Below are 26,148 nucleotides of genomic sequence, written 5' to 3'. Positions count from 1 at the left end.
AGCTTTGCACTACTGTAGGTATCAAATAGCTGTACTTCAGAGACCATTGAGAATATGACAGATGTTCTGTAACGAGTTTGCTTCAGAATGAATCATCCTTTGTTGTAAGTACTGAAAGTATTGAAGACAGTCACAGAATAAAAGTACATAGAATGGTGAATTTAAGCTCAAAAAGTTTTGCAGTTCTGAATAAATAACTAGACTGCCAGAAAAAGTAAAAATTCATTATACATCAGTGAAAGAAACGGGAATTGTGCATGGGATCCACACAACTCTTTAAGCAGCTGAGAATATTGTCCCCAGTACATTTATGCACTTATGAAATTTGTTATCAACAATTCATCTGAGTTTGAGAATAACAGAGATATTCACAAGTACAACACTAGAAGGAAAAATTTTGTGCATTACCATTTAATGAATTTAACTCTTGCACAGAAGGAATATGCAGCTGTAAAACTTTTTAAAAATCTACCTATGGAAATTAAAGTCTGATAGATAGCAGAAGTGTTCTCCAATGTAGATTAAGTAAGTTTCTCCTTAACAACACCTTCTATACCATAGAGGAATTCTTGGATATAAGTACCAGTAATCAGTCAGTTTTGTAGAAAACAATTATAAATGGCCAGTGTGTATAGTCACATTCCACATCATAACATTTATGGTGAATATGATCTATGGGACTAGTAACTAACTGAATATGGCATATGAACAGAAGATCTCTTGCGTAATCACATATAAGGTCATGTTAAAAAAATTTAATGATCATCATGATCACATTTTACTGTTCTAATAACAGATTTGACCATCTTTGACTCGTGTATTGTTTTTGTATCCAGATTACACTCTTGCCTAGTCCCACCCTCATATACATACCAGCCTTCATGTGTTGTCATGTTGTTGCTGTCAGTGAGAAGAAACACGAAACATGAGTTGGTCTAGAGTTACCAATTAACACCATTGGCAAAATAGCTATGGAAAAACATAAATAGAGAGAAAATTTTCTTATTATTATTTCCTTTTGACTACTGCTCAGGGGAAAACTAGCAATTTTGTTAATGTATGAGAGATAGTCATAATTTTTAATTATCTGATCAAAAATAAAGCTGTGTAAATAATTTTTTTTTTTAATGGTACATGCCTGCATTTGTGGTATACATTGAAACCGCCACACCACAGCCCTATAGCATGCTGCTAGAAGAAACTATACAAAATGGCACAGTCAGTTGATAAAGTGGAGTATCATAAAGTAATTGGTTTCTTGCATTTGAATGGGAACAACATTACAAAAATTCATGCTGAGTTGGTGGAAGTGTACAGCAACAATTCTCCATTGTATGACACAGTGGGTAGATGGTGCAGGTACTTCCAGTGTGGTCAGCACAACGTAAATGACAAATAATGAAGAGACAAACCATCTCTGTGTGAAATACTGAAGTACTTGGAATAGGAAGTGAAGTGGAGGTCTTGGTGCTTGAAAGACTAGCGTATCACAATCGAGGCTATAGTGGGAAAAGTTAAAATCACTCATGAATCAGTTTTTGACACCTTACACAACATTTTGAACATGACAAAAGTCACTGCCATATGAATTCTGTGACTGCTTGCACTTGTTACAAAAGTCCATCAAACTAAGCTAGCAGCAGAAATGTTGCTGCTCTGTCAGGTCAGGTCAGTCCAGTCCAGATGATGTCTCTAGCCACCTAACCACCATAAACGAATTCTGGGTGTATGATTATGACCCATAGACAAAGGAGAAAAGCAAGCAGTGGGAACATATGGATTCAGCACTGTTGAAAAAGACAGAGATCCAACCCCATCCGGCAGGGTAATCCTGAATGTTTTTCTGGGACTGCTATTGTGTGATGGTAAGGAACTGTGCTCATAAGTGGCCCAGGAACATGCTACTGAAATCCCCTGACAAGGTTATAGCAGGTTGTCAAAATGAAGTGTCACAAGAAGCTGTCCAAGGACAATACCCTGGCTCATTCTGGAAAGGACGCAATCACACAAGCTGCTTCTTTTGGCTATCAAATATTACCTCATTCCCATGTTCTCCTGGCATTTCTCGCAATGACTTTTTCCTCTTTTCTCTGATGAGGAAAGGGTTGCATGGTAAGAATCTTCAGAACAACAATGGAGTGATTTTCGAGGTGGAATATTTATGAAAACCCAAGATACAGAATTCTGCAGCCAAGTTATCCATAGTTGGAAACATATTTCATTGAACGGTGAAGTTTGATCCATGTACTGATTAATATCAATAAGTTGTGAGTGTGCCAAAGACATTGTTTCTCTGTGACTGGGTGATGGATTCTGTGGCACCCTGGCAGGCAACATACATAGAGGCAGCAAAGTGAACTTGATGTTGAGCACATCTGCACCTACCCTCACTCTGTCTGTATTAATTGTAGTTATTGTTTGGTCTCAGCTGCTAAGCAATAGGTTGTGCTTCAGATAGATTGCAACAAGTGCTTATGCCACAAGTGAGATGGGATTATGGTTGGAGTTCATATGGGTGGAGTCGATGGCCATAGTTAAGCAGTGTTGCACTTAGCTGTAATCCTTTTCTGGGAGTGGTTAATGGCCAATCAACAGGAGTTGACCAACAAGGGAGACTCAAACCCTTGGCCTCAAGTTACAGAGATATGCATGTGGGTGTTTGGGATGCCATGTGGCGATTAGTGAAGTGCTTTTATTTTCACCAGAGGTATTATATGAATTTCACCAACACATTGGAATCCCATTGAATCTGGTGAGCCTTAATTTTATGAAACTGTATTTTAGTTGTGAATGATTTGTCAGAGGCCCATTTTCTTTGTATTGCTCTTGACCAGGCTTTAGGAGAGTTAAAAAATAAAATTAAGCGAATGTTACTGTTATGTTGAAAAGGTGTGCCCCTTGACCTCATGTGACACCATGCCAGTTAAATTTAAATTCTTGGATTGACAGTGCTAGAAGTCATTAATATGTTTTCACATTGATATTTAATGTCCTGAGAACAATTGTGTTATTAAACTTTTCCCCATGGCTTCGCTTGCATACATGTACGTCACATATATTGCACAATCTTCTTTTCCATCCCCTCTTTGTCCATCTCCTCTTTCTCCCCTTTCTCTGCCCATCTCCTCCTGCCTCCTCTCTCTTCACACCTCTTCTTCTACCCTCTCTAAGGCCTCTCTTCCTCTCCCCTCTCTATGTCCAGTTCGTCTTCCACTCTCCTGCTGTCCATCTCCTCCCCTCTCCTCTCAGTCCATATCCTACCCTTCCCCTCTCAGTTCATTTTCTCTTCCCCCTATCTCTGTCCTTCTCCTTCCTACTCTCTCTTTCTCTCTCTCTCTCTCTCTCTCTCTGTTTCCATCTTCTACTCCCAAATCTGTCTGTTCATCTCTCTACTCAGCTGTGCCCATCAGCACTTGTAACCCCTGAGAACGATACTACCTGCACAATATGCATGTTGGAAAGGGCCAGACTACATGTCAGGGTTGGAAGTCCCTTTTTTTCTGATATCTCTGCTCCTATGGGGCCCAGGAGCTTCTAATACCCACAGGGCTGATTCTTATATAGCAAGCAGTACATGTACCAAGTTTGGTTGAAATCAGTCCAATGGTTTAGGTGGTTTAGAAGGAGATGTTGGACACACACACACACACACACACACACACACACACACACACACACACTATAATGATTTTATGTATGCTGTTTTAAGGTGTACTTTCTTATAAGCTCATGAGTTTTTTTAATGCTTGTGGGCCAAGTATGTCACTGACAATTGAAGTAAGTCGTAGTTTTATATTAAGTGAATCATTTTAATATGTCACTTCTAATATACTGAGTAGTTTACATATTCAGCTGTGTGCCAAATAGTGCTTATTCCTGTAAGTGTGCATTGTGCTTGCATATTAAAAGTGGGTGCAACTTGAAGACTGTAATTCTTTTGGCATAAATTTCATTTTCAATTGCTAATAAGCATTTGCATCATCTGTGTGTTTCCTTTTGTGTAACTATCTATACTGCATGTTTATAACTCTGCTTTCATATGTTGTAGAAATTTGGGCCACTAGTGAGACCACTTTTGTAACTGTAAATTATAAAAGAGTGATTTGAAATTACTACCATGAAAATTTTTCAGTGTTAAATACTGATTTTGCAGCTATTTAACTCCATATCGAATACTAATTCTGAATTGTTTGTAGTTCATTTGTTGATTTAACTAACTTGTTTAAAGGTTATGCCTCTGGGAAGCAAAATAAAATCTGTGAAAGAATTTTTGTATTTTGTGGCCTAGCACTTTCTGTTCCCTGCTCCATGCATTGCCACCATTTCAGATTTGTAGGGAAGGAATAACGTAATCACCAAGTTTCATGGTAGTGGAATGATGTGGCTATATGTTTATATGTTTCATTGTGTGTTCTTGGTTTTTAATAGCCCTGTGTTCCATTTAAACTTTGGACCATGAACTGTTAATGTAACTGAGTAATTAAATCTTTTACAATTGGCATTTATCTGGTAGAGCTCCAAGTTACAGCTCAGCAATTCTTTTTTTTTTGGAATGCATACATTTTTAAAGCTTCTCCCATGTAAATGTCTTAATTACAATTGCTCTTTCATGAGTTCGACATATTTGACATAACTTTCTGTTTTTAGTCAGTCATTCTATGTTCCATGAATAAATTTGCTTTTTTTATCATTGGGAAATGTGGTAGAACTTTACACTCAGTTATCATATCATTGGGTAGTTCAGCTATTCTATAGCAACATAACATGTCTAGGACTGCTGTGGTGTAGAGATCACGAAGTGGCAGGTTGTGAAGGCAGTGGTGCTGGCTGAGAGTGACTAGGAAAACTCCACTGTAAGGTACAACGTTTTTATTTTGTCTTGAGTTACAACATGCTACATCACCCTGGATACATCTTCTCTAGGCACTAGTCCACCAGCTGTGCTGATGATGTAGCAGGATGACCATTTGACATGTGTGTCCTGCTTTGCTGACATTGTTTGCTCCACTCAGCACCGTGTGTCTGAATTAGCACTATGTGGCCCTGAGTGAACAATACAAGCAACACATACTTCTGCTGGACTCTCATAGGCATCCATTGCTACCCAATTAAAAGCTAGCTCATATGGAAGTACCAGTACTACCATGGCTGCAAACTACTACTCTCCAAGACAGCAATTTGGTGCTACAGTGGAGCCTGGGGGAAGGCTCATCTGTTCTGTAATTCTAAGTCCACGTGTATGTTCCGAGAACTGTGAGTGATCTGGTGGAGTTCACTGTCCAAACCGGCGTCAGGTACTGGCTGGCCCATAGAATGATGAAGACTTGCATAGACACAGTGGTGCGGAGGGTGCTGTCAGACTGCACGTAACTGAGCTAAAATCAGTGGGTACTTATAGTGATTCATAGCACTCTTGTTGTGCCACTACACTGCTTCCAGGCATGTTCAAATCAACACTCCTTTGTCATTATAATGTGTAAATACTCCATAGGCCAGTTTGTAGTTGCAAAGGCTTTTCTACAATGTCACCACAACTGCCTTGTGAAATTACATATTGGCATGTGTGCCTGCTGGTTTACCTCACACACAAGTGCAATGGAACTGTTTTTAATTCAGTAATATCTAAAATTTAGTGATGGTATTACAGTTCTATGTTGTATGCTTATTGCTTTTTTTATCTTTGAAAAAATTGGTGGATCTCTACACTCAGTTATCATTTCATTGTGATAATATAGTTATGTTTTATAGTATGTTCATTCATTTATTTCTAGCTTATTCTGTAACATGAAAATCCATAATACTAAATTAGATGCTAGATTTTCCTTTTCATTTTTGTCTGTAGAGTAAACAGAATTTTGTACCCACTGCAAAAAAAGAACATTAGTTCAAGTTCTGTAGTGTAATTTTTGTGTTTTTTGTTTTTAAGGTAAATAAATTAAAAGCTGCCATAAAATATGGAGAAGAAGATCTGGCTGGAGCAAAGGGTCTCGTGGACAGTGGTCCAGCAGATGACCCTGATACGGAAATTAACCTTGGATGTCTGCTATATAAGGTAAACTGGATGGATTTTAATAAAATTTGTGGGTAACTTCACATGACATGTAGTGGATTAGCTTATTGGTTTCTTGTGTGCTGTATTGTATATCACTCTTAAATTTATCTTCTTTTTTTTTAGGAAGGAAGATATGAAGATGCCTTGCAAAAATTCACATCAGCAGTACAGATTTTGGGATATAATCCACACCTTTCATACAACATAGCTCTTTGCTATTACAGGCTGAAAGAATATGCTCCAGCTTTAAAGCATATTTGTAATATTTTCTACTCTACTGTACTTTGGAATTATTAGATTTTCTACAATATATTGTACTTTATTCAACGAGCCATACTTTCATATATTTTGTGAAAGTAATCTACACTTGAAACTGATGGAAACTTTCACCAGATGATTTGAAGAATTGAGATATGTTGCAGAATGTTCTCCAAAGCATTGCAACCTATCTTTAAGTAAACAATCCAATCAAAGTCCAGTTCACCCAGTGTCAGAGTCCAGTCATTTATTAACAGAAGAGTAAACACTCATGAACCAAATCTGTAATGATAACCAAACTGATAGATTGTCCAACACACATTTCCCCTGCATCAGCACCGCAATAGAATTATAAATGACCCTGGGCCAGCTTACGTGCAGGATTCTGATAGGACTGGTCTTATCAGAGTGCAGTCCTGGTGGCAAGCATCATCCAGGTAGTGACACCACAGCACTTGCTAGTATTGTTACACCAGCTATTCTGTTTCCGTAATGACACTGGGTGGCGCCACTGCAGCTCCCGCCACTACAGCTCCCCCTCCCCCTTTCACCCAGCAGCGACCACCAGGAGAGATGATGTAGGTGGTGTGTGGTCTGACAGAGCCACAACTAAGGGAAGGCCAGGAGATCAGTGTCCAAGGGCATCACTGTGGAAGCCCAGGGCAGGACAGGGCTCGATGGAAGTTGCATGAGCCACAGCAGGACCAGATAGTCTGCTGGAGCTAGAGAAGAAGATTGCTGATAGCCAGGATGATGAAGATGAAGTTTATTTTGATGGACTGCAGAGGTCACAATATACGTCAAAGGCCTGTAGCAGGCAGAGATCATTCCATGCATCCAGAGTGAATGGTGTCCAAACTTACAGCCCCAGAGTGGGGTCTCCACCTGGAAGAGAGAGACCTTGGTGATGACATGCACCAGTGGCAGGTGCGGCTGTCCGTGAAGCTGCAGTGAGGGTGGCCACTTAGCCACCCCACCTGGCAGAGTCCTTCAGTTGGAGTGGCTCTGTAAGTTACCAGAAAACTACAGGGGGCATTAGGTGCAGTGTTGGACATCATTTCCTTGTGGAGCTGGGTCTTAAAAGTGTGGACAAAGCATTCCACATGGCTGTTAGAGACCAGTTGAAAGGGTACAGTATGAAGGTATTGAGTCCCTTTATGGGCCCAAAACTGTTCAGAATCATGGGAGGTGAATGCCATCCTGATATCTGAAGCCAAAGTGTGTGGGCTGCCTTCAAGGGCAAAGATTATTTGCAAGGCCATGATCGTAATGGCAGATGTGCTCTGGGACATGTAGAACACAAAAGGGAAGTGAGAAAAGGAATGACACAACATATAAGGAGCCCAAAAATGGGCCAACAAAATCTAGATGGTTAGACTTCCACACTTCTGCAGCATCTGGCCAGGGAGAGAACATAGCATTGACAGACTAGGTCTGCAATTTCGTAGTCAATAATAGGCCAGAACATAAGTTGTTGTGCCACACTTTTCATTCAGGACATGACCCAATGGGCAGCATTCAAGAAATGCAGCACTCATGCTTGAAGAGATGAAATCAGGACTTGGCAGTGGTCCTCATCCAAGACTCTCAACAGGACCCCATTGTTTAGTTGCAGCTGATTTCACCATGGCCATTAAGTGTGAAAACTGCAGTCAGGAGTTGTGTCTGGCCATAAGATTGCATAAAGTGTGTGAGGTGACATAATATCAGGCCCTTTCAAGTGATAGCCATGACATTGTGTGATCTTAAGGGAATATGTGAAATGGCTGAACCCAGATCTGAATCAAGCTAGAAACACACCTATTTGTGTTGGTCAAAAGCTGGGTCATGCCCCATGGGAAGTTGGGACACTACATCCATATTAGTTTGTAATATTGCTGTCCAGTGATAGATAGAATAGTGGAAATTAGGCAAATACGGTGCCCAGTGCTGGAGACAATCAGTGGCCTGTTTTAGTAAGCAATGTGGAAGATGGTGAGCAACATTCAGTGATTGGTAACAAGATGAAATTTCTGCCCATAAAGGTATAATTTAAATTTCTGGACTGCATAGATGATCACAGAAGCCTCCCATTCTATTTGAAGATAGTGTTTCTGGGGGCCTGGATAAGGTCTTAGAAGCATATGCAATAGGATGGTCTGTAACATCAGAGGATTTATGGGACAGGATCATGGGTTGATGCATCAGTCTCTACTACCAGCAGCAGGCCACATGTGTAAATTGTAATCTTTCAAAGCCTGGAAAGCTTATTGACAATGAGGTGACTATTTGACACACCCACCTTGGCATTGTAGTTGGTTCAGTCAGTGAGAAAGTTCAGCTAGGTTGTCTTACCAAGAAACACTTCTGGATCTTTTACATTAATGGGTGGTCGCATGTTGTTGATTATCGTAACATAATCTTCCACTGATTTGAGTCCATTGGCTAAGAGTTTGAACCTCAAATATATCAACGATGGTTGCAAAGGCTGCATTTAAGGCCCAGTGATACCCGTCTCTGAAACCAGAGCTTGTGAATGTGATCTTCTGGAGTTGCTTCTGTAACTAAGATATTGTTAGGGTATGCGGCACAGTTTGGAATATCTTTTAATAGTGGACCCATAAAACACTGGCATATTGCAGTGGCTCAAGAGATACTGAAAGGCAATGGATTATAATGGTAGGAGTCATATGCATATCAAGTTCTAAGTAAGTTTGTGATGCTGCATTCAAGGAATTTGAAATTATGCCTCTGTGAGGTCAGTTATACAGAGTGAGATGCCATGGCCTTATTTTGCTGAGGGTTCACCTGGTGTCAATAGGGGATAAGTTTCCACTTAAGCTTATACTTTTATATTTACTTTAAGATCACCACAAAGTTTCAAAGTAGCATTTGGTTTGCATACTGTTACCAGTGATGTGGCCAGTGACTATGAGGAATAAGCATTATCACATCTTCATGAGTGAGTCTGTTCAGTTCTACTTTGAGTGTATCCTTTATAGCTGGGGGCACAACGCAAGCTTTGGAAAAGTATCAGTTGCGCCACCATAAGAACAATGTGAGCTTTGAAATCAGTCATCTTCCTTAACCTAGGTGAGAAGATTTAAACATATGTATCACAGAGAGCCTTATGGTGATGCAGTGCAACATCCTTCAGAACCATAAACCCAAAACTGTAGAAAGAGTCTACCCCAAAATCATTGTCAACATTGTGGTCAGAAAACATAAGAAAGTTGACTGGATGAGTGACTTTATTGTGAGAAAGTGAGTAAAATGGAAAGTTTTGCACCTCCATAGACTTTGTCACTCACTGGGTTACTTCCACAGGTTGGGGCACATTTGTGGTAGAGCTACTATAACATACCTCTTGCATATGTCCGTTTTTGCCAGTGTGGGCACATGCAGCATATGTGGTGAAGAAAGAAATGTTACAGCTGGACAATGGTGCTGTCACTGATTTGGCCCATTGTCACTGGTGTGGTTGTTGACACAGTTATTGAGGCCAAGGAGCAGGTGAGAGCCCCATCAGAGATGGTGTGATATCCTGTATGACCTGTGCTAGAGAGGTGAGATTTAGAGGTGAGTGCCGTGAAGTCTTCTTCTTTCATAAACAAACTTTGGTCTGCAAAGGTAATTCCATAGGCTTCAGCTATTCTCATTATTTTCCTCAGAAAAAATCTAATTTCCTCACTAAGTGTTTCCACAGTTTTGAATTGAGGGCAAGATGCACCATAACATCTGTGATTAGATAACCAGTGTAGTTGTGTCCACAGAAACATTAAAAACTGCCATTTCTACTTAATCCACATAGTTTGGCAGCCCAATATGCACAAAACTGATTGAGGCTGTATTTTTTTCACTACATTTTTAAAATTGATGAAGTAACATATTTCTTCATCAAAAAGTGTTCTTGTGGGAAGGAAAGTATTCTAACTGATTCCATCAGTTTCATCAGTTACTCTAGTTTCTGTACTAATTGATGCAGTTCAGGGTTTCCTGACAAGAATATTGCTTTTTGTCTTTCCACGTCACAAAATTTGACAAGTTGTGAAATGTAACTGCTGCTGTTAGTGGTGAGGGTCTCCCTCTTCACTTTGCTAGTTAAAATGTGTATGTTCCATAAACACTGGTGATGGCATTGAAAACATATCTGTCTCACTCACTAATGCTTAAACTGCCTGTAATGTTGCTGCCCTTAGCTCTTGATAACCCTGCATAGTTTTTGTTAGTAACTGCTCCATGATTGAAGACCTACACTCTCACATAAATGTTCAAAGTCTGATTTGCAGTCATCATAAGTCTTGACTCATCACCACTTTTGTAAAGGTGATCTGCAATCAAAACTGATTGAGACACACTTCAGTTTATTTGAAAAATTGAGATACGTCCCAGAACGCTACCACAGAACATTTCCCACAGCAGTGCAAGCTATCTATAAGTAAGCAATCATACCAAAATTCAGTTCAAGCACTGTCAGAGTCCAGCTAGTTACTAAAAGAGTCCAAAGAGCAAATGCCCCCAAATGAAGTCCATAGTGAGAACTAAACTAATAGACCAACCGACGTGCACTTCCACTGCGTCTGCACTACAGTAGAATCACAGCTGGCTCAGACCGGCCTTGAGCTGGGTTAATGTACAGGATTGTGGTAGGTATGGGTGGCCTTATGAGGGTGCATTCTGGCATTAAGCCCCACCTGGGTAGTGGTGCCAAGGCACTTGTCAGTGACGGTGCACCAGGTACTCTGTTGCCAGACTGATGTCAGGTGGCACCATCACTTGCTACTTGAAGCATCACATCACAATTATCATTGTACTGAATATCTTGATATCAGGCATGTTCATTCATTTATGTATTGTTTCCTATAGACACTCTCATGAAAGAGTTCTTTAAGGACTTGGAATTAGTCAAAATATGCATTTATTCAGAGATGGAGCTTTCATAATCTGGTTCTGTGGTGTATTTATAGCTGAATATAATTAAAGATAAGAAACATGCTTTATTTGTTGAAGTCTGTTGCTATACTTAAGTGTCTATGAAGACAAATGTGGATAAAAATACATGCATCCAAAAAAACTGAGTTGTCTGTTCATGGTATTTTCTTAGTTTTTGAAGTCAGGCAGTTGGTTTGAATTTTTTTTTTTTTTAGTACACTTTGTATATTGGTGTAAGAGGGCATGCACTGTAATTTATCAGAATTTAATATACAGTAATACCCTGACTTATGCTGCCCAATTTTTCGCAACTCCAGAGTAATGCAATCAGGGGCACCGACTTATAAAAAATATTGGTGGGGCCCATACTGGGGTCTTGCCCTGGGAAATTTTCTAAATTTTAGATGAAAAATAGTGAGTTTTAAAGTTTTTAAAGCATTTTAGAGTCATATGATCAACTTTAGAATCACGAAAACTGGACTCTTGATAACTCGACACTCCGGGAAACTCGACAAGCCTGACACATTTTTTGGCTTTGAAGAAAGAAACAAAGCAAACAAGCATGGTATTTTCGTAAAAAGCTAATTTAATTTATGGTAATAATCATGCTTATAGACTATTACAGAGCAGTGACTATATAGCTCTGAAAAGACTGAAATTATATTTAAATAAATCCTAAAGTATCATTTAAAAAATAAAACATAAAATATTGCTGTCACACAGTAATAGCACTTTGATTAATAAGTGAAATGGCTAATTTAAGCTTACTTTGAATAAGGCTCAGGGTTCATTAAATAAAAACAATGTCTCAAAGTTAATGCTTTAACACAGTTAATAAAGTTAATATGGTATGTCTAATACTTTCAGTCAAAAAGGATGTAAATAGCAGGTTTTAATTGGGTCTTATACCCTAAAATTATTTCAGTATTTGAAAATAACTAATACAGTAATATAGTAATAAAGTAATACAGTACTAAACTAGTACTAATATTTTGAAACTGAAAATTTAATGTTACAACAACTAAACAGAGCTTGTGATTCAGTGTTGGGGGTCTTGTATAAGCCAATAAAGTCTTCATTGGTGATTAAGGACTCATCGACGTATGAATACAAAATGACACTTCCAGAATGAAATTTTCACTCTGCAGCGGAGTGTGCGCTGACACTTGTTCGTGAATCGAAGAATCACTTGTTTCATCAACCATAATAGAAAAATGTTCAGTCTTTTTGATTGAAGCCAATACCTTTATCAACACAGCCTTTCCTATTAGATCAATGATCTCATTCTGAATATCGTGGGACATCCACTTATACCCCTAATGCCCTAACCAATCTTTAAACTCTGGTATGTCATTCTTTCAGAGTTCCAACAATTGAAAAAAATTGAGTTTACATCTTTGTGCCCTCTAATTGCTAGTCCTTGTTGGCATGGAAATTGCACAGAAGTCCTTTCTTCATACCACTGTCTAACTGTTTATTCAATTGGGAGGCCACACTTCGGTTAGTGATAGAATTTAGTTCCAGAACACCTTGTTTATGCATAAACGCATTTTCATGAAGAAGGAATTTTTCCAAAGCCTTTTTCCAGTTAGAAAACCCTATGGAAGTGAATGCATCTTCTTTTTTTGAAGACAGTTGTAATAGATTTTTTAGCATCTGCCTCTTTGCAGGTTTTGCAAAAAACTTTTATCAGTAGATGCTTCATATTCTAGCCATGTATATTTGATCAACCAAGACTTCTGCAATGATTTTGCCTTACCAGATTGTCCAGGTTTTGGGTGTGAATGGTTCTCACCTGAAGACAATGAAGCAACTGATGACACAATAATCGTTGGAGGTTGACTTGCAGTATCGTCAACTTCCAAGCGTGGCTTTTTGGTAACAAATTTATCCATTGCAAACTTAATTCACAGTACACTAAGAGACTAAAGTAAATGAATAAAATATCGTCATATAAAATAGTCCACTATACACTAAAGTCAGAACACTAAACACATCAGGATCATGCACTGAACAAAACTGTCCACACTGAATGACTGCGACAGCAGGGTGGACTTTATATAGCTGCGGCGTAGTAATGTCTCGGAGCACAAAGGTGACATGAGGCGGAGGGTTCCAGACGCTTCTGCTCCAGTCTTTTTGATGTCACTGTAGCCACAGTGCTGTTCCACCAGCACTAGACTTTACCCGAAGGTTCGCGCCCCGGGATAAATTCTAAGTGTGCCCGCAGCACCATAACACTATCATGATTCACACCATTCGTTTTCAGTAAGCTTGCTTACTACCATAATAATAATTACTTGTTTTAACTCATTACTGGATGTATTTTAAAAGGTAACTATTGTTAAACAAGGAAAATAAAAAATTCCAACATAATTTTGTGATTTTAGAAAGCATAATACAACTAATAATTTTCTTAAATTATTGGGGGCGCGGGCCTCTGCCCCCACTAACGAATTTTTGAGATGGCTCAGGCCCCCTCAGGCCCCAAGAACTCAGCGCCTGTGAACACAGTGCATCTGGTTTAGCGCTGTACAGCTCTATTCCCCCACTCCACCCACACAGTGTTTGTCTTAAGACAGGATTTGACATTATTCACAGAGCTGGCTTGATTGATGGATTCTGTGTCATCCAAACAAAGAAGAACTGAGTGATTTGCGTCAAACAAGGGAAAAAATCATTATCTTTGGAATGTAAACTGAACATTTTCGAAGACTTCAATGCAAAAATTAATATTTGTTAATTGGCAAAGAAGTTTGATCTACCAGAATCAGCAGCCAGAATAATTAAAAAAGGTGAAGAAAAAACATTCTTGAAGTTGAGAAAAATGCTCGACTTTTAAATTCAAGTATCATTCATAAACGTCATGGTATTACCACTCACATGGAAACAGTAGTGTGATTAAAATTACTTCATAGTTGACATTTCAAACATTTAGCTGGTTTCTTCCAATGGGAGTGCTCAATGTCATGCACAAACTGTTTGCCATTGACAAACTGTCACAGCAGTTAGTTCACTTACAATTACTTATCTGACTTTCTTTAAATCAAATCAAATCACATCAAATTCTTGATGTGTTTGGATCTCAAATCCTGGGTCTGGCCCTTTTATTACATTTTTCATCATACGCAATAATCACACTAAAAACAACACACAAGCACGCACAATGATGCTAATGAAAATACACATTTCTACACAGCACTAACCAAACAGTACTGGATCCTTCTGCACAAGACACAATTCACCATCATTTATACAGTTATTATAATCACAGAGATCAGCTTGCATTAGATAAGCTCTGCACAAGATTGCATGAAACAGAATTTTTGAAGACTGTCGATTAATCATTGCCGCTGTGATGCCTGGGTCATAAAAAGAACAGCTTTTTGCAGTGTATTGGCATAATGTAGTATTCAGCATATAAACCTGATGTGTAGAAGGTAAACGTTGAATCTCATTAAATACAGCAAAATTTTTTATTTTTATAAATCTAATCAAGACACTTTTGATTACCATTTTTGTCCAATTGATTGATTTAAATGTATTTTTTATGATACTTTGCCATGCCATTTTCATCATTGAATTGACTTTTTTATTTGCTCCTATTTTTCTTCCTATCATTCTTTTAATCTTGATTGATTCTTACAAAGAAGAAGACAGCAACCAGCCACCATTAGTACTGCTATTTATTAGTGGTTGGTTGCTTCTTCTTCTTCTTTGTAAGAATCAATCTACATTAACTGTACACAGCCACGGTCTCACCATGTCAGTTTTAGACAAAATAGCATTATCATTCATTTTCCATTTGGAATCTGCTTTTGTCAACTAAGTGCCAACCAGGACTTCTCATCGGTTGGTAACGTGGCATCCCCTGATGATAGTTTCAGGTAACCAATGACAGCGAGAAATTAGAGTTCGGTTTCACCACTAAAACTGAACTTTTATTGTGGAAGATGGCTCTGCAAACAAACATATTAAGAAATATTTTTGTCTTGAGTTTGCTCGTAGAGATTAGCTGTAAACACCATGAACAAAGTGATAATGAGTTTAGTTCTGCCGCAGATTGTTGATCACCATTTTCTTGGATACACTGCACATCATAAGGGTATGGTTAGGTTAGGACCAGAGTTTAATTTCAGGGCTACAAAAGCCATCATCTGCTGCAGTTCAGTCATTGCTCACTTAAAATCAGCTGGCAACAGAGCGTCACCAATTTCTGTCATACCTTGTGGTAGCTGCTTCCAACATTGATCTATGTTCCTCTTTAACAACAGCATTTGTGAAGTGACTTGCTGTGTTTGTGTGTCGCCTATAACCAAGCGGTAGCTGGCATCAGATGTGGCAACACTGTAGTGGCAAGTGAGAGATGCCAACCAGCAAGTAATTTTAATCGGAGTATATGTTAGAATTATGGTTTGATAATCAAGTAAGAGTGAAAATTGTCCCGTTGATCAGAACACAATGTGCTCTCAAGCTAAGCTGATGTTTGAGAAACTGAATGAAGAAGCTGGAGAGGTGGCCCAAGATGAAATGTTGAAAGCTAGTAAGGGTTCATTTATCTGATTCAAAAGTCACTGTAATTGGTACAGCATTGCAGAAAGTGGAGAGGTGGCAAGTGCTGATAAAGAGACTGTGTCACTCTAACCAGCGAAACTCAAAGCAATGATAGAAGGAGGTGGCTATACCAGCCAAACCGTATTCAGCATAGATGAAACTGCTGTGTTCTGGAAGATTATGCCTAAAATATCTTCTATCGAGGGTGAAGATAAAACCTTTTACAGATTCTGAAACCACCAATGACTGATTGACAATGAATGCAACTAGTGAGCTAGTGCTTGTAAATTAAAATCTCACTTCGTTTATCTTTCAGAAAATCCAAGAGCTTTAAAAAGTACATTTAAATCTGGGTTGCATGTGATTTGTAAGTCAAATGCTAAAGCTTGGGTGACAGTTTCTCTTTTTGAGGATTAGTTTGGTTATAACTTCACAAGTGAAGTTGAACTTTATTGGTAATTAAAACAAATCCCATTTAAAGTGATTCTGTTAATCGACGATGCACCAGATCATCCTCCAGTTGCTCTAATTAATTTTGATCGACATGTAAAAGTTGTATTTTTGATACCAAATACAACCAGCTTGCTTCAACTGATCAACCAAGGAGTCATTAAGACATTTAAGCTTACTACACAATATGATAGTTTGCACATCTACAGGAAGCTACGAAACAAAACAATGAGCTCTCTGATTAAAACTATATGCTGGACTGAGACAAACAGTATGTTGGACTGAGACTCAAACTCAGGACCTTTGCCTTTCTTTCAGAAGTGCTAGTCCCACAAGTTTCGCAGGAAAATTTCTGCAAAGTTTGGAAGGTAGGAGACGAGAAACTGGCAAAGTAAAGGTGTGAGGGTGGGATGTGAGTCATGCTTGGGTAGCTTAGTTGGTAGAGCACTTGCCTGTGTAAGGCAAAGGTCCTGAGTTTGAGGTCTTGGTCTGGCACACAGTTTTGATCTGCCAGGAAGTTTCATATTCTGATTCTGGAAACAGCCAACAGTTTGTGGCTAAGCCATGTCTCGATAGTATCCTTTCTTGAAGGAATACTAGTCCTGCAAGTTTCATACAAGAACTGTGAAGTTCAGAAGGTAGGAAGTGACAAAGTCATGGAAGTAAAGCTGTGAGAACAGGTCGTGAGTCATGCTTGGGTAGCTCCAGTGGTTGGGCAGTTGCCCGTGAAAGTTCAAGCCTCAGTGTGACACACAGTTTTAAGCTACCAGGAAGTTTCATATCAGCATACGCTCCAGTGCAGAGTGAAAATTCATTTTGGGAACAAGTTCTCTGTTAAAGGCTTTTAGAAGCAATTCGATGTTTTAGATGCCATGTGAAGTTCTGGAAAATCTTTCACAAAAAACTGTAAATCATGTCTGGAAAAAACCATGTCCATTTTTTTCCTAGGGTAAATCAGCACCAGATCCTTATCAATTGATAATGTGACTGAAGTGACAAACTTAGAGGTGGGTGGTGATAACATTCAAGAACTGCTGAATTTGCACAATCAGGAACTGTCAGTTGATGAGCTTAGAGAAATGCTTAATGAAGAGCAAGACACTTAACAACGAGATTCATTAGACACATTTCAATCAGAAGATCAAATGATGGTTGCAGACTTGACAAAAGGCCTCAGTTCAGTTGAAAAAGGGTTACAATTTTTTGAAAAAAATATGCTCCTAAGAATTGTGCACTTCTGATACAAAATGGGCAATAAAAAACTGTTAGTGTGCTACAAGGAAATTTTGCATAAGAAGAAGAAAAAAAAAATTGACCATCAGACGACACTCTTGATTTTATGAAGCCTTCTACATCACAATAACTTTGGCCTACATTGTTGCAATCCATGATACTGTACCATAACATAATATTTAACGTGCTTAAGGTACCAGTAGAAGAGTCGCACCACATCTCATCCACAACGCTGGGGAATTAAGCTTCAGTAAACACAAGGGATGTTTGACGGTCCATGAGGGGAGCTTGAGATTCCTCATTGGAGACTTGTAGGGCAGCCATGTTGGATAAGTCAATGATGCATGAAATAGTATTGATCCGCGAAAAAAGATCTGCAGCGATGTTGTTTGTGCCTTTGATGTAGTGAACGTCGGTTGTGAATTGGGAGACTAGATCAAAGTGACAGAAACGCCAAGGGGGTGGGTCCTCGGGGTGGTTGCAGAAAGCGTCTGCAAGGGGTTTGTGATCTATGAGGATGAAGAAGAAGCGACCCTCCACATCGGCGTGGAAATGTTTGACGGCCTTCTGGAGTTCTCTATTGAAAGTGGAGTATTTCTTATGACCTGTTCATAGTTTTTTTAGAGAAGAAATGAAGAGGGGAAACCGTGTATGCCTTGCGTTGCTGTAGTACCACTCCCACTGTGATGTCACTGGCTTCTGTAGTGATGAACAATTCGGCCTAGGGGTCGGGGTGGGCGAGTGTCATGGCGAGAGCTAAAGAAGTCTTTAATGCATTGAAAGCCTCCAGCATAGGTGCAGTCCAGCAAACGGGTTTGAGTCCTGAAGTCTGTTTACCCGACAATGAGTCTGTCAGCAGGGCCTGCATGGTGTCAGCATAAGGCAGGTGATGACGGTAGTTATTTATTGTGCCCAGGAAACGTTGGAGCTCTTTGTAAGTAGCCAGAGGCGGCAGCGAAGTGATGGTCTGCATGCGAGATTTGGGAAGCTGTATTCTGTCAGTGGAGATGGTGTAACCCAAGAAAGTGATGGAAGGCTGATGCAACTGGAATTTTTCTTTGTTGACTTCAATGCCGTTGGGGTTCAAGGTCTGGAGGACCATGGATAAATGATTTTCATGTTCCTCAGCTGACGTGCTGAAAATGAGTATGTTGTCCAGATATGCGAAGCAAAACTCAAACTGTCGTAAGATGGAGTCAATGAAACACTGCCACATTTGCGCCGCATTTTTTAGGCCAAATGGCATGAAGTTGTATTGGAACAAACCATGCGGTGTGATATTAGCTGTTTTAAGGATGTCATCCAGCGCTACAGGAATCTGGTGGTAGGCACGTTTACAGTCAGTAACTCTGAAGATTGTAGCATCTGATAACATATGAGTAAAATCATTTATGTTAGGCATGGGGTAATTTTCCATGACAGTACGAGTGTTTAAACATCTGTAATCACCGCACATTCGGAAAGAACTGTCATGTTTGAGGACGAGGTGGATCGGTGAAGACCAGTTGCTGTCTGACGGTTGCAGGATACCTGCCTCCAAAAGTTTGTTAATTTGCTGCTGGGCTGCGTGCAACTTAATAGGGTGGAGGCGTCTAAACTTGTGCCTAATAGGAGGTGTAGCAGTGGTAACTATCTTGTGTTTCATTCCGTCAATGACGGAAAAAACTGAGAACTGCGTACGAGACTGATCAATGTCCTGACACGAAGTTTTTGGATGGGTAGGGCATGACGAGGCATAGCCGTTAGTGCGAGTGGCAAAAGGCAGCACCAAAGTCACATGTCTAGTACATGAGCACGGCTTGTGCTTGTTTGGAGAGGGTGGTTATGCGTGCAGCGCGGAGCGGGTCAGAATGCGTGGCGACTGTCTGCTGTCAACCTTGCACATGGTACCTGGCGTGGGCGAGAGTGGCGTTGGCGTCACGTGTGGAACAGTGATGGCTGCTGAGTCAGAGGGCTGGCGTGCGAGAGAGGGGGAATGTTTATCAACATGTGGGATGGCTGCCCACTTGGTGGCCATGGTCATATCGCACGCGTGACTGTTATTAGAAGCACTGTCTGACACATATGGCAGTGAACTTGGTGAGTGCATCGGGGATGCGGAGTCTACCGGATGCGAATCGTGATACGCAGTTAATGTTTTTGGACTAATCAGATGAGTGTCCGAGCTGGTATCTGCTGGAGAAACACGAGTAGGTGGCGGGGCTGTGGACTGCAGTTTCAGCAGCGAGGTACAAGCCGCGACAAGCTTGTTGTAAGTGTGTGATATTTGTTGCTTCAGCTCATCATTTTCTCGGCGGAGTTGTGCTGCTGGGTCATATTCTGACAGTAGGTTACTGATGCAGGTCACAATGTCACCTGCGAGGGTGAAGCACTCGTGTACCAACTCACACATCACGAGAGAAACAGAACATGGAACATAAGTGCAGGAGCACAGTATCTGAGTGTTAGTGGGATGGTGTAGCACTGAGCCCTGAACTACGTTCGAAGAGAGTTTGTAATGGGACAAAAAATCCGTACCAAAAATTGGTTCATCAATGTCGCAATGTAGAAAGTCCACAGAAACACAGAGAAGGAGATAGGTGCACCGTAACTTTGACAGAGCCTGAGATTTGTAATGTTGATGCGCTGACAGCTCGTAAAAGTGACTTCGTCAGTGAAAAGATGGGGGGAGCCATCGATGTAGGTATGATAGACACATCAGCACCAGTGTTGACTAGGAAAACGAGCCGTGATGAAATGTCAGTCATGTACAAACTACTACTCGGCCGGGCGGATGAGTGGACGGAGTGCAGTGTATGAGGACACCTGTGAGTTTCCCCGCAGGACTCGGCGTCTTTTACGTCCCGCAGTCGGCGTTTGGATGCTGGCAAGTTAATCGGCACTTCTTGGCATTATTGCTGAAAATCTTCTGGTACCATCAGTACGGATGAGCCGGATGCAGTGGTGGTGGTGAGTGCAGCAGAGGAGGCTTGTCCTCATTGATTTGTTCCAGCATGTATACCGGCATGTATGGTATGTGGGCGATCCTGGAGTGCTCAGACGGTGGAGAGAACGAGCGGATACTGCCAGGTGCTGTAGAAAGTGTGGAGGTGGAGCAAGCCCTGCCTCTGCCAGCAGACAGCCGGTAAGCGGGAGCAGTTATGCCAACTAGTGGTGAGTTGTGAGCTGGTTGGTATTGTCATAGCAATTAATGCAGTTAGTCTGCGATGCTGAGATGAGAGCCAATTGACTCGAAGGAGTGCGGTAGCAGATGGATCAGTAAGTCAGTAGGCAATTTGGCAGACCACTCACAAGTAACCGAAGGCAGCTCCAGAGTTGTGACGGAGTTCGGTCCCCCAGGTGATCCTCGTACAATATCTTGATGATTAATCCTTGTGGTGAACAGGTGAGTCGTTCAATGAGTGTTTTCATCGCGAACTCGTACTTCGGTGGAGGCGATGGAGAGAGGAATAGATCACAAATTAAGTCCGAATGATCATGGAGGTGCATGACGAGACACAGGAATTTATAGTTGTCATCGGACACGTGATGCAACTCGAAAAGATGCTCGACAAGTGCAAACCTTGATACAGGGTTGTCTTCACATAAACTTGGCAGCTTTGGCAGACGACCTGGGGGAGGGGACGAAGGCGGCTTCGGTTTCCCTTGGAAAACCGGCTGGTTCATGGCAGGAGAGGCCGTACAGCAGGCCGGCACAGTAGGCGTGGGTGTGTTACTGGCAAGAATTTCCATAGCAACGGCCGGTTGCATTGTCTTTGACGTGTCACGAAAATACGACGCGGCTGGCACGATTGGTACCGTGGGAACGAGCAGTTGCGCGTAACGTGTAGGGGTCCCGTATACTGGATCGTAGGTTACAGATACTGATTTGAATTTGCCCACCTCGGAAATAAGGCAGAAGATCGGCGCGGCAGACACAGGCGGAGCTGTGGGAGAGGTGAGCGAGTGTGGGGGAGGGGGGGGGGGTGGAAGGGGGGAGGGGGGATGTTGGTAACTCATGTGACAAAGTGTGAGTTCTCCGCACATGTTGAAAACACGCCCTGTGGGGTCGGACTATAAATTACTGGTGGAACTTGCAGAAGATCACTGCGATATGGTAAGACACCCCTGGAAGGCGAAACGCCGAAAGATGTACTCGAACTCACGTGGTCAAAAAGTTGAGTAACAGGTCTGGGGGTGAGCAAGGAAAATTTTGTGCACAAAAATGTCCATCATTAGTCTGCAAATGAGGCAAAATTGGAACAGGTCACGATTGATAGTGGCCAGATGCATTTTGCACAAATAGTGGCGTCGCTCATGACACGACAGTAAGTGTTGTTGTGGCCTATTGAGAGTCAAAGTAAGTGTGCGAATGTAGATCGCTTTGAACATTATACGATTGATCGGTAGGTACACAGTTCTGAATATTATCCACTTCACATGTTGGTGAACACAGTGCGGTGACAAGAAAACCGAGTCCATTGTTTGAGTTAATGGTGTAGCACTCGACCATTGTAGAACAACAAAGTTTGTGGTTAACGTGGTTGGAGATCGTGAATTGCTATGGAGTACTGTAGAGCTGGCCATTGGCGAAGGATTGAAGGGGCCCAGCTGTCGTAGTTGGGCTTCAAAATCTTCGAACAAAGCGCTGGGTGAGGTGACCATGGCGGCGTACGCATAACCTGTTGATTTACAACATCTGGCGTGGAAGTTGCGGAAGATGTGGAAACTTCAGGGTCACCAGTATGGGAACAGGATACAAATAGCGGTATATGGAATAAACTGTCCCCACTAATATCTGCACATACATATATTTTGACAATTATCAAACATGTGCACACAGTACAAAGTATAAGAACAGACTGAATTAACATGGCGGCTCGGATGAACTTCCTGAGTCACAAAGATTAATGTTGTCTATGTCGATATGACCTATTGATGCCATAAACCAAATAATATCATTCTTGTTTCTACTGCCACCTAATGTCATATAGTTTTTAGAAATACATTGTATCCCCTGTATCGTATGTTTGTAGTTGCCGTCACATTGCCCAGCTTCCTCATAGTTATTTCCACATCATATCATAATTTCAGTTTGAAAAGTGAGGTTAGAATGACAGCAACAATCACAAAGACAGAATAATTTCAAGTTTTCATTATCAAGCGTTCCTTCACACAGAGAAAGGGAAGAAAGAGGAAGTCCTTTGTTAGTTTCTACCTAATTCCATTGTCTTGCAATGACTCACAATTTCATGTCAAATCAATGAAAATCTCTGTCTTCATGCATACTCTCATCATCTTTTTCTGTAATGCATTTTCAAGTAATGTCAATAGAAGCATGTGACTCTTCTTTTTCTATTATACTCATAACTGTTACAAGTGAAGTTTCCATTTGACAGCTTCCTCCTGAATATACTGCGTATAAAGTACAGTTGCCATCAACCCAAAGGTTATTTTGAACAGTGTATTACCTTTTAAGGCTTTGCCCTATTGGAGGTGGTATGCTCTTGCCATCCTCTGAACTTTGACTCAACTTACCAATCAGTTGTTTGGGGCCTTATAGTTTAATGTGGACTTTAAACCATGCTGCAACTTGGAATTTTTGACATGAACATATCATTCGCAGTGTTGAAAGAAACAATGAGTGACAGTAAAAAACCAGGATTTAACCCCCAGACCTTGGGATTCATATTCTGATATTTACCCTCTGAGCCACTGGACCACACAATATTATTATTATTATTATTATTATTATTATTATTGGTGTTATTTGCAAATTCTCCCAATAAATGGAAGATATTAAGCAAATAATTTAGTCGAATTTGTTTTAGGTTGTTCATTCTTTCCAAGAAAGTTTGTTTACCTTCTTCCAATCACTTTGATCTGTTCTGTTTTTGTTTTGTTTGCTCTGATGCAACTTCCAATTTTTCTACTTTGTGTCTGAAGGTGTCTCATTTTAAAAGTTAGTTGGTTTTATGTTTGCATTTTTGAGGTCATTTTGAATTTCATTCAGCCAAAGTGTTGAGATCTTAAGTGATGTTAAATTGTCTATTATCCTTTTTTTCAATCACTTTTCTGGTAGTCTGTTGAGATGTCCAAAGAATTTCATTCGCTTTTTTTTAATGTCAGTTTCAGTGTTTGAAAACTTTTCTGTGGTTTTTATTGATTATAGCCTGTAATCATCTTGGGTGTGTCTTGCTCCTAAAATTTTCCTAATTATCTTTCACTCTTCTTTTTTGATTTCTTGAGGTTCGTGTTTTCTATTTAGGTGTCAGTATTTCACCTGTGTAGAGGACTATTCATTTAATAACTGTGTTGTAGTGGTGACTTTTTGTCAGTCTTGCCATGGATTTTTTGTTGTAGAGGTTTTGGACTAACCCTAATGCTTGTTAGACATTTTGGAGGTGATTTTGCTGTTAGATTTTTTTCAAGGCCTGTGAGTTGGATGAATTCTCTGAGGGATTTAAAATATGGGACCCTGTTGATTTTATTGTATTGTGTTTTCAGGCTCATGATTTCTTTCTTTGAATTCAGTATTCAGTATTCTCAAATGAGATTTGTAACCCTACTTCTTCTGGACATTCTTTAAGTACCTCAAGCTGTTTAATGGCAGTCTTTTTGTCCTCTGTAAGTATTGCAAGATCATCTGAAAATGTGAGGTCTGGTTTGTAGAGAATGTTTTCAGGAAATCCAAGTAGTATTGTCTTCCCAATCTCATAATTCTTGAGTTATTTCTCCCATTCTTCCATAACCTTGTCTAGGATGACATTGAACAGAATAGGACAGAGTCCATCTCCTTGTCTCACCCCCGTTTGAATGTAAAAGGTTCTGAGATTTTCCTCATAAATTTTACTTTGATTTCATGACAGTTAGGTTTTATGAGTTCTCATGCTTTGGGATCTAGTCCCCTCTCTTCTGAAATTTGGGATAGTGAAGGCCTGCCTATTGATCTAAAAACGTGCATACTGGAGGGTTTTGTCTGAGGTCTCACATTTTGAGTGTGGTTTAGAGGTTAAAAATTTGTTTTGGCATGGCCTGTTTGGTCTGAATCGTGCTTGATATTCTGCTAATTTGTGTTCTAATTGCTTTTATGCTCTATTCAAGAGACAAGCTGCTAGGATTTTGTAGGTGACCAGTAAGAGGGAAATCCCTCTATAGTTGTTTACATCTGATTTTTTGCCTTTTTATGCAGTGGATGGATTAGAGGAATCTTCCAGTCATCCAGGATCATTTTGGTTTGCCAAATGTTTCAGATTATTAATTTAATTTCTTTGAGTGAGTTTGGGCTTAAAATTTTTTAAGAGTTCAGCTACATTTCCGTACTCCCCTGATGCTTTGTTGTTTTTGAGTTTCTTGATGTATGAATAAACTTTTTCTTGTGTTGGTGGGGATGAACTTTCTGTTGTAATTTCTGGATGTATTTTCAGAATCTTTCTTTGGGTTCTGAACAGTTTAAAAGGGTGAAAAATATGTGACTAGTTCTTCGTAATTTTCCTTGTTTCTCAAGGCTAATTTACAACATTGTTTTCAAAAGCAGAAGTTCTGTGGTGAGTACCCTTTGATTTAATTTACAAAGGTCCTGGTCATTGACATATTTTCATTTATTTTGCCTTAAAATCTTGGATGCTTGTTTGTGAACTTTAAGGAATTTCTTCTGTGTCTTTTCTGGTTTGTTGCAATTGTTGTTGTTGTTGTGGTCTTCAGTCCTGAAACTGGTTTGATGCAGCTCTCCATGCTACTCTATCCTGTGCAAGCTTCTTCATCTCCCAGTACCTACTGCAACCTACGTCCTTCTGAATCTGCTTAGTGTATTCATCTCTTGGTCTCCCCCTACGATTTTTACCCTCCACGCTGCCCTCCAATACTAAATTGGTGATCCCTTGATGCCTCAGAACATGACCGAGCGAGGTGGCGCAGTGGTTAGCACACTGGACTCGCATTCTGGAGGACGACGGTTCAATCCCGTCTCCGGCCATCCTGATTTAGGTTTTCCGTGATTTCCCTAAATCGTTTCAGGAAAATGCCGAGATGGTTCCTTTGAAAGGGCACGGCCAATTTCCTTCCACATCCTTCCGTAACCCGAGCTTGCACTCCGTCTCTAATGACCTCGTTGTCGACGAGACGTTAAATACTAATCACCACCACCACCACCTCAGAACATGTCCTACCAACCGATCCCTTCTTCTGGTCAAGTTGTGCCACAAACTTCTCTTCTCCCCAATCCTATTCAATACTTCCTCATTAGTTATGTGATCTACCCATCTAATCTTCAGCATTCTTCTGTAGCACCACATTTCGAAAGCTTCTATTCTCTTCTTGTCCAAACTATTTAATGTCCATGTTTCACTTCCATACATGGCTACACTCCATACAAATACTTTCAGAAATGACTTCCTGACACTTAAATCTATACTCGATGTTAACAAATTTCTCTTCTTCAGAAACGCTTTCCTTGCCATTGCCAGTCTACATTTTATTTGTTGCAATTATAATTTTGAAATGCCTTTTTTTCTATCTTCTAGTGTGTTCTCACAATTTTGATTCCACCAAGAATGTTTTGGTTTTTTGCGAAGAGGGATCAGATCTTTCGCTGTTTTGGTGATTATAATTTGAAATTTATCCTGATCATCTGCAGGTTGTTCTACTCATTTTTCTGTTATTTGAGTCTTTGATTTTGTGTAGATCAAATTTTGGGATCACTAGTGCTTTCC

General features: G+C 40.3%; 1 protein-coding gene across 3 annotated transcripts in view; it reads left to right on the top strand.

The window, feature by feature from the left end:
* Window positions 1-26,148, top strand: part of LOC126188158 (tetratricopeptide repeat protein 30A) — a 149,082-nt gene that overhangs the window by 31,218 nt on the left and 91,716 nt on the right. For all 3 annotated transcript variants that reach the window (XM_049929669.1, XM_049929668.1, XM_049929670.1), the window contains 2 exons: window positions 5,927-6,052; window positions 6,176-6,311. In XM_049929669.1, coding sequence (XP_049785626.1) covers window positions 5,927-6,052; window positions 6,176-6,311 — 262 coding nt within the window. The remainder of the gene's footprint in view (window positions 1-5,926; window positions 6,053-6,175; window positions 6,312-26,148) is intronic.

The sequence above is a fragment of the Schistocerca cancellata genome, chromosome 5 (assembly GCF_023864275.1).
Source record: "Schistocerca cancellata isolate TAMUIC-IGC-003103 chromosome 5, iqSchCanc2.1, whole genome shotgun sequence".
Lineage (NCBI taxonomy): Eukaryota > Metazoa > Arthropoda > Insecta > Orthoptera > Acrididae > Schistocerca > Schistocerca cancellata.
Note: the sequence above shows the minus strand (reverse complement) of the source record. Positions and strands in the feature narration are given on the sequence as shown.